Here is a 10,226-nt window from a genome sequence, read left to right as displayed (position 1 = left end):
CTTTTAGAACTGTGTCCCAGAATTACTTTTTAGTTAGGACCTGAGAAATATCACTTTCCCTAGAAACCTTAGAGAGAACCTTTACAAGTATAGGAATGGCCAAAAGGTATATATCACCAGTTGTTGTGAAACTACAACTTCCTTGGTGCTTTGCCAGCCTTAGTGAGGGTACAATCATCTTTCAGCCACCCCGGTCCTGATGCATCTTTCCCCAAGAGGAGAAGGATCTGAAGGAGGACTTGCATTGCTGCACATTAGGCAGGATGAAGCATGATCCACACACAGCACACAGAGGTGACCCCGGTCAGGTTGCTGCTGAGGGGTGTGTCATCTCCCAGTCCTCACTCAGGGCTGGGGCAGGGATCTGGCTGCAGCTTTGTTTTCCAGCACTGACAGAGGCACAGGGAGGCAGAGGGAGCGCAGCCTGCATGGATCGGAGGATCTGGGGCACAGACAGCCTGAGAGGGGTCTAGGGAGGTGCAGAGTGTGCCCTGAGGATGGGGCTGTGTGTGGGAGACTTGCTGAACGTTCCATGGAACCCCAGGAGGATTATAACATGTAGACTGAGCCCTGACTGTTCCATCCACTGTGCAGCCCTATGGAGATTTGTGGTTTTGTCTTTAATGCTGGGCAGGGTCTGCAGTCAAGACTCAGCAGGTGCGGGCACTGGATTCAGCCTTCACCCCCCTTACTTTAACCTGGCAGAGGGAGCCAGGATCCATGCCACAGCCACCTGCGGGGAGGAGAGTGTCCCCTGGCAAGAGGGACCCCAGCCAAGGATGGATCTGTACTGTAAACTGGTGGGAGGACCCTCTGTCGCCTCTACCCCCGGGCACACAATCCAGGTACTGAGCCCCCAGAGTGCCCCTCATGCAGTGTATGCCAGCTGGAGGGCATCCCACCCTTCTTCATTTAGTGTCATACTCTCTCATCAACTTTACACTCACAGAGCTAGTGTTTATTATGGAGAGTCATATTCAAAGTTCACATGGTGTCTGCAGCAACCTTTTCACATCATAAAATCTAGTTACATTGTTACAAAGAGATTTTCCTGCCTTGCATTATTTACTGTAACCATATGATCAGTTTTACTGCTTGCAGGTTATTATGTGCAGGTAGAGAAGTAGTTCCGTCTATCTTTCTGGGAAGATGGTAGAACCAGGCACTGGCAACAATATATAGAATTTCTATTCCCTTCCTGGCAAAATGGCACCAAGTTGTATCTCCCCAAAATGTTGAGATGCAGCATTATTTACTATTTACTAATTTAACTGGATCCTCCTTATACGATATACATCTCCTGTTTGTGGATATCAGTTATAGCATTCACTCAGGGAATACAGAACATGAGGAATTTTCACACGTTCCCTGCTTGGCTAATAATTGATAAGTGATAATATCACACAGGACACTGTCTTGTCTATGGAAGTACCTTTACATATCACTACTGTGCAATATTATAAATATGAATCTTATTTGTTAGAGACCATATTGAGTTTAGGTGGTCATTTGGAAATGTGCCTTAGAAGTAGTAGTATATAGATCAGGCATAGGCAACCTTCGGCACTCCAGATGTTTTGGACTACACCTCCCATGATGCCTTGCCAGCATTATGGGTGTAAGAGTATTATGGGGGATCTAGTCCGCAACATATGGAGTGGGAAGGTTGCCTATCCCTGATATAGATGTTTAAGTTGGTTAGTGTTAAAGAGACAGTAACAGTATTTATAGATAGTGTAGCTATACAAACTGTTGGGTGGCTGGAAGAATGGGAGGGTCAAGGTAGGAGGGTGGTGAAGCACGAATAGGAAGAGGTGGTGGAGATTAGCATCAATCATTGTAAAATATGTAATCATGGCAGGATTCACCATGTTTGTATATCATGCTAGTCTGGTATTAGAGAGGAGTGTTTTCACTAAACTTGGGATTGTGGAGAATTGACAAGAAGATTGTTAATTAGCCAAGGTTAGATAGTAGAAGAGTTTGAGAATTTTGTTTGGCTTTTTTGCCCAAAAATGTTCAGTTCTCTAGTAGTTAGGTTTCCACTATTTCGCTAGAGAGAAAGTCTGGCAATGTTATTCATCATACTGGAAACAACAAGACAATTACACATTTTAGGACAAAATACTTGAATTTGTTCAAACCTCCATTTTAGCTATTTTTTCAACTTTCATTTGCAATTACTTTTTCAATTTCCGATATTGACTAAACAAGGAATTAACACTAAGACTTTTCTTATATATGTTATAGGAGTTTGATATGAGTTTTCAAATAGAGAGCTATACAACAGGGAATACAGACTGTAATGGGTTAAGTGGATGGGAAAAGTAAAAATGTATTGCGGCCATCGAATAGGATACCAAAAACATATTGCCCTTTATGCTTGCAGAAGCAAATCTTTACATAACTGTCAGAGAGTATAGATGGTTAGAAGCAATCATGAACACAATCCCCTGTTGCTGACAGTAAATCTTGGCAAGGTGTAGTATCAGGAGGCTAATAATGTAGGTATTCAATATATCCCCCCAAAAAAGCACTTAATCTGGAAAAGAAACATTTTACCTAGCAGGCTCGGTATATGGCGCTAGGCCTCACACCTGTTCACCTTTCTGACTTTAAGGGAACAGACTCGAGAGTTTATTTACCAAACACTGCATTATAATGAAATTATTACCAGGTTACATCATGTGGGCAGAAAGTATGGATTTGGAAACATTCTCTAATCCTGCTATAGTCATAAATTAACTATGTTGCAACTTGGTTTTCCGTTCACTGAAACAGGTGATTAGTCAACGAACACTAAATTCCGATTGGCTGTGTACTGCATGGCTGCCATTCGGAATGCCAAATCCCTTCATTGTACACACTATTTAGCAATGTCTGGGGTTAAGAAACAGGCTCTGAACAAGCCTGAATGTGGTCCGGATTTCAGCCATATCGAATGCTGCTGGACAGTTGAAATATGGACAAGTCTCAAGGGAAATGAGACTTACAAGCCAACCAATCACAGTGCTCTTCTGAGATTTCAAAGCACGGTAAAGTCTTTATAAACCCTTAACTCACATTGAAACTTTATTCTGTGCTGAGCCCTCGAGGGGCTGACCAGTCACTAGTATTTGGTTCCAGTGAGTGGCCAATGGTTGCACACCTGAGTAGTAGTAGATGTGCCATACCTGACACATTGCAGGTCGAGGCATTAGGTTGGCAAGAAGCTAAGACGGGAGTCACAGTTTGTTGGATTTTATTACACTTTTGTTAGCCTTTACTCAGGTGCCGCTGAGGGTTATTTAATTATTTGACCGCTGGATGCTAGCGTTGCCAGCTGATAAATAGTACTTAAAATACTTTGCAAACATGGATTCTGCTTTGTGAGTATTCAATATCCTATTGTTTCTTTAGAATTCAGATATGAAAAGCACTGATTTTAAGTAGGACACCAAATACACCCGGTTGATTGGTGCTGATTCAGTTGGGTGGGTTGAATTCTGACCATAATTTGCTTTAGTAAATATGAGAAATGCCATTCTGGTTGGAATTCGATCATTTTAATGAAATGTCAATAACAGGCCGCAATGATATGGCAATGATATGGCAATGATAGGCACTGGGATAACCTGATTCACAGTTCTTTCATGGTCTCATTACTGCCCAACGTTGGACAAGCTAATGTGGCAGTTCACGTCCACAATTACTGAGTGCCAGGCATGGGACTGGATTGTTGGCATAGTTCTTTTGCCAAGTGCTTGGAATCACTTTGACACGAGCTTGTGGAATGGTCAAACACTCTATACACCCTAACAACTATAATGCATTGTAGTGGTTATGGTTATTAGACTGCCTTTGCCCCATTAAGTAAGATTCAACATTTACAAACTTAATGAAAATAAATAATATGGACTCTTTGAAATGCATTCCACAAACACTGTTAATCATGTAGTCTCTAAACTGCTTTTGGCAATAATATGAATAATATGCAGAATGGACTAAGTAAAACATAGACATAATACATTTACATATAGGATAGAGCTCAGCTTTTAAATACATAGCATTACCTAGTTGATTTAAAGGGAATCTCCAGTGCCAGGAAAACAATCAGTTTTCCTGGCACTGCAGGATTCCTCTCCCTCCCACCCCCCAATCCCTGGTTACTGAAGGGGTGAAAACCCCTTCAGTGACTTACCTGAGGCAGCGACATGTCCCACGTCGCTGCCTGCTCCTCCGCGCCGCTCCACCTTCTGCCTACTTCTGCCCACCGGCCGAGGAGACCTAATGTGCATGCGCGGAAATACCGCGCATGCGCATTAGCGCACCCCATAGGAAAGCATTGAAAGTGATTTTCAATACTTTCCTATGGGGAATTGAGCTACGCTGGAGGTCCGCACACAGCGTGAGGACGTCCAGCGAGGCTCTAGCACAGAAAACCTGTGCTATAGAGCAGGATGTTCCCTCTAGTGGCTGTCTAATAGACAGCCACTAGAGGTGGAGTTAACCCTGCAAGGTAATTATTGCAGTTTAAAAAAAACTGCAATAATTACAGTTGCAGGGTTAAGGGTAGTGGGAGTTGGCACCCAGACCACTCCAATGGGCAGAAGTGGTCTGGGTGCCTACAGTGTCCCTTTAACATCTGAAGCTTGTTTTAGAAGTAATCCATATTCTTTTATTCTTGTTTCTGTAATTTTTTTAAGTAAATGGAAAATAAAAATTAAGTTTTGCAGTTTGAAGATAGATAAACAAACACAAAAAAACTTGCCAGTCTATTGAATCAACTATTATTTACTCAAAAACCCATACTTCATATGTTCCTCATTACAACCTTTAGCTCAAGAGTTTTATTTAACTCTACAATGTTTATTTCACAAAACTGTTCTGTAAATAGTCATTTTGAGATTTACCGTAATCTTCTCTGATTCCAAATCACATTGACACACGCATGCCTTCTAGTGGTTTATTAATGTTACATTTTCATGGCAAACAAATAATTCATATAGCCAGGTTTATTTTTATTTTCTCATTTCTATATTGATGAAAACGTTGACTCAATGTTCTCTTTATTTCTGCTCATGTTAGGCATGGCATACTTGCCATAGAAATGGGTATACTGGCAAACAATCATCACATTTTTGGGCTTTTTTCAACTTTTGTGCCCATTTTGCTACTTGGAAAACCCTTTGACTCATATTCCACATTACATAAGAACACAATAACACTGTGCATTGAAAAAAATATGCAGTCAACTTTTGCATGCTCTTTCAATGATCTGCCTGTTTTACTACACACTATCAATTGAGCTTTTTGTGTATTTCCAGCACAGAACATTTCTACCCTCGCTTGTTTTTCAAGAATTCTTGTAATGTTCATCAAGTTCATGTCTGCAAAGATTGTATGAGAATATCTGTTCATTTTATCTTGATTAGTGTTCCATTGCAAACATTACATAATGTCACTTTGTTCTAAAAGTCTGAAAAACAAATCTGAAAAAATGACAGCCTTATTATCATTAAACTGTCTCCATAATGCCTATGTCCGGTATTGGCTTCACATTGTTACAAAGATTTTTTATTCTTCAAAAAACCAAACAAAAAAAACAATCTTTTTTTTTCTTTTTATTCCCCCTAGGGCCAGCCTTGCGATTTTTGTTATTCAGCGGACCCAAATAAAGCTCATCCAGTTTCCAATGCCATTGATGGAACTGAACGATGGTGGCAGAGTCCCCCGCTATCACTGGGGCTGCAATACAATGAAGTAAATGTCACCATAGATCTTGGGCAGGTGAGTATGAACCTACAGTATGTGCTTACAGTGTGTACATAATAATCTCAGGTGTGCTGCTGCTTCTATTTAGCTTTTGCTCCGATGAGAATTTCTCTTCTATTGGGTTAATGTAGGTAGACCAATGCTTGTTCAATTAAAGTACAACCACAAAAATGATCATCTTTAATAATCTCTCTCTAGATCGTGCCAGTCAATTGCTAGTAGTGTAAATCTCTGAACAAACATATGCAGAATGCATGATTTATGAATGGATAAAGGGGCAATACATCGTATTGCTGGAGTTTGAACCAACTCATTGCCAGACAAAAAAAATCAGATGACATATATGCATCAAATAATATGCTTCTGGCATTAATTAACATGATGTATGCGTCCTGAAGCTTGTCCCCGCGATACAGTTTTATTTGTGGAATTTCACAATTTATTACCTATTATACAAGCAGAATTGATTGTGATATGTTTGTAATATTTCCATTTACATTCTGCTCTATACATTTACAGAAAGTGCAAATACAGATAGATATTTGTGTTCACAAACCAAAGTGCATTCAGTGCAAATTAAAATGTTAGCAGAAAGAAACTTCCCTGTGTTCAAAGGTACCCCGAAGACTTCCTCTTGTCTTCCACGAAATATGTGTACAAAAATTGGGGAGTACCTGCTAAACCAAAAGAAAGCTAGACAACATAGCATATAACTGTGTGGATAATGTGCCAAAAATATTGCAATCTCAAATGGCCACTCACACTTTCAATTAAGTAATAAAGCCTTGTATATAAATCCCTTCCAAGGGTTCAATCTTCTTGGTATATTCAGATCACCATGTGTTGGCTGGAACACAAATACTCAAAAAATGAAAATGAAGTTGTAGTGCAAAATCGAGTGTATAATAAAAAAGCAATTTATTAACTTACATATAGGTTTAAAACAGTGGATGTAATAATTTAGAGTCACCACTAGGCATCCTACGCGTTTCCTCCGTGTGAAGGACTTCCTCAGGGAATTTAACAATATCAAGTGACCATCCAGAATGAATACTACCCTCCCTCCCCTCCTTTATACCCCCTCAAATGTCCATTTAATTATTTTGAGTCTTTAACCCCTTAAGGACCAAACTTCTGGAATAAAAGGGAATCATGACATGTCACACATGTCATGTGTCCTTAAGGGGTTAATTCATTACAGCTGTTCGTCTAGTTTCATCCGGGTGAGATGACGTCATTGCGCATAACGTCCGATGACGTTGTGCGTTCCACTTTGCGTTCCTTTGCCATGAACTCGGAAGTGAATTGTGTTCATAGCACTCAATGTTTGTTCTTATGCTCAATTGGTGTGTTGGAAACTCACAAAAAATGGTAAGAGAGATGGAAGGAGGGTAAGCGAGAAAGGGGATTAGGAAATTAAAAACTTTAACACTCTATTTGTACTAATAGATGGAAAATAAAAATAGAATTAAATATGAAGTAGATATATTGATAAAAGAAATTAGGAATATAGAAAAAGATACAAAAAAAGTTGAACGCATGACGTCATCGGATGTTAAGCACGATGATGTCATCGCACCCGGACGAAACCGGACGAACAACTGTAATTATTTAAAGACTCTTATGGTCATTTCAAGGGGTATGGGTGGGGTCCCTAATAGTAATATTCAGGGGAGGCCTAGTTTCTTCCCTCTGGCATCCACCCATTGGATGTGGATGGGGACCCTAATGATAATATTAAAGGAAAAAAGCTGTAGTGTCCTCCCCATTCCCCACCCATTGGCATTGCGTGAGGGCCCTATTTATAGGGTAGAGGGTCTAGTGTCCTCCCCCTAGCCATTGGCTACGGCTCTAATTATACTATTCGGGGGGGAGGAGATCTACTGTCCTCACTGCACCCACACATGGGCAGCAGGGTGGGGGCTCTAAATTATTAAACAATGGATATGCTATTGCCCAGATTTGAAGCATTTGTGTCTGGATTTCAACTGACTGTCAGTTTTCGGTCAGAAATGTGGACCAAACTTAGGCCTGTTCAGGCTCATTTGTTATATATCATGAACAATCTCCAACTTTTGCAGTCCAAATGGCCTCATATGCAGCCAGATGGCTTTGCCCCATTTAGTATGGGGTTATTTGAACTTTAGTGAAAAAAATTGTATTAGTAATAAATACTATAGCCTACAAGAAATTCAAATTCACTAGTCAATTCTCAAAATGCCTAAATATCCAAGTGGAGTATATATTCAACTCTGATACATTGCCTTAATTTTGCATTTCAGTCATTAGGACTGTTTAGAGAATAAATCCCTTAAGTTGCTATATTTAAAACACATCTCCGGCATAGTAAAGGATCATTCAGTTCTTGCTTACAGTTTGCCTTCAGACCATTTTTTCATGCATCTGGAAAAACACAATTTTTATTGCATTTGCTGGTATAATATAAGTAGCATTTTTCTGCAACTGACATTCAGGGGACATTTTTTTAGCATTGCTCATTGCTAGGATGTGCTGTTTCATCGGTATGGGTCATAGCATCAGTTTAGAACTTTGTAAAATCTTATCGACCTTAGTACTTTATCCTAAGATAAGTTTTATGCCTGTGCCAATAAAGTCAGGTAGTAAAGGAAATTATCTCAGGAAGGTGTTTAGAATTTTACTGCATAAAATATGCATACGCTCACTAAACATCCAAACAATGTAACTCAGGCTGTTAGTGATAATATAGATCAAAGTATAGGGGTGATCTATTTTGATATATTGTATTTGACTTAAGTCTCTCTGTAAGAAGATACTATACAAAGAGATAGAGGTAGGTTTAGGGTAAAAATACATCTTCATTTGGGAATTTCTGCATTTGAGTTATTTTGGCCTGAAGCTTGCAATTCAGTTTTCAGTGCATCACAGTACACTGTTTAGCATAAATACATCCTAGTGCAGACATTTGTTAAATGAAATCCACCGTAGATTATCACCAAGCTGCAAACAGGGTCCACTTTGCTTTATGTAGTAATGATCTTACACAGAGAACTGAAGGGCATTTATCAGTAGTGGAAAAACCCCAAAGTGCTCCGTGTGAAAAAGGCATTTATGGGAAATAAAGAACATGAACCTTACAAGATCGGAGAACAAAGCCCTGCAAGCACTTAAAGGGGATACTACAATCACTATCAAACCAGCCGACAAGGGAGGGAACATTGTCATTTTAAACACCACTGATTATATCAAGATGTCACTTAAGATACTTGAAAACAGAGACACATACCAACCTCTTGAGAAAGATCCTACGAATACATTTCTACAGGATTATCGAGTGATTTTGGATATGGGCCGCAGTAGAGGGGTGCTATCCAGGGAGGAATATGACTTTATTCTTAACAAACTACCTAGGATAGCTACCTTCTACTGCCTGCCCAAAGTCCATAAAAATCAAACTAATCCCCCCGGACGCCCTATAGTATCCGGTGTTGACAACCTCACCCAGAATGGCAGTATCTATCTTGATAGGGTTCTCCGCCCATTCGTGGAAAAATTACCTTCGTACATACAAGATACCAAGCAGACTTTGGTCCGCCTCTCAAGTTTAGAAATCCCTGAGTCTGTGTCACTTTGCAGCCTCGATGTGGAGGCTCTATACTCCTCGATTCCACATAAGGGGGGTATCCAACATGTGAAACATTTCCTGGATAAAAGGGGTCCTGCCTTCAGTGACCATTCCCTTTTTACTCTAGAGCTCCTTGAATTCATCCTTAGCCACAACTACTTCCTCTTTAACGAGAAATTCTATCATCAGATACAAGGCACTGCGATGGGGACGGCTTGTGCCCCATCGTATGCCAACCTTCATCTGGGCTGGTGGGAGGAAGTAGTTGTGGCGACAAATTCAGCCTTTGCACCATTTAGACCCTTTATCCATCATTGGGCTCGCTATATTGACGACATATTGGTCCTATGGACAGGCAGCGAGGATCTATTCAAAAACTTTGTATCACTTCTCAACACTAATAACTTGAATTTATTTTTTACATCGGAATTTGGGGGAGATACACTGAACTTTTTAGACCTCACAATTACATTAAGGGGAGACTCCATCAGCACCACACTATATAAAAAACCTACATCCTCTAATAGCCTCCTACGATGGGAAAGTTTTCACCCCCAACCACTCAAACGGGGGATCCCCACCGGACAATATATTAGAGCCCGCAGAAATTGCAGTAGCATCGAAGAATTCAAAGTACAAGCTGATGCACTACGACAGCAGTTTAGGGACAAGGGCTATCCGAACAAATGCCTCAAACAGGCTTACAAAAGAGCTTTAGAGGCAGATAGGAATAGCCTTCTACTACCCAAGAAGGTGGAGTTCTCCACTAAACTGCAACCACCACGTTTGATAGCCACATTTGATTCAGGCTGGGAGGCCGTCAGAACTGTTTTTCAGAAGTTCTGGCCGTGCCTCTTGGACGATACCC

The 10,226-nt window shown here is 40.4% G+C and overlaps 1 protein-coding gene across 1 annotated transcript in view; it reads left to right on the top strand.

Annotated features, from left to right (window-relative positions):
• Positions 1 to 395: 395 nt before the first annotated feature.
• The window catches only part of LAMA3 (laminin subunit alpha 3), a 272,254-nt gene continuing 262,423 nt past the window's right edge, over positions 396 to 10,226 (top strand). Inside the window, exons 1-2 of the mRNA XM_063451472.1 lie at positions 396 to 845; positions 5,617 to 5,769. Coding sequence (XP_063307542.1) covers positions 498 to 845; positions 5,617 to 5,769 — 501 coding nt within the window. The 5' untranslated portion in view covers positions 396 to 497. The remainder of the gene's footprint in view (positions 846 to 5,616; positions 5,770 to 10,226) is intronic.

This window comes from Pelobates fuscus, chromosome 4 (genome assembly GCF_036172605.1).
Source record: "Pelobates fuscus isolate aPelFus1 chromosome 4, aPelFus1.pri, whole genome shotgun sequence".
Lineage (NCBI taxonomy): Eukaryota > Metazoa > Chordata > Amphibia > Anura > Pelobatidae > Pelobates > Pelobates fuscus.
The sequence above is the reverse complement of the archived record's forward strand: the minus strand, read 5'-3'. Positions and strand labels throughout refer to the sequence as shown.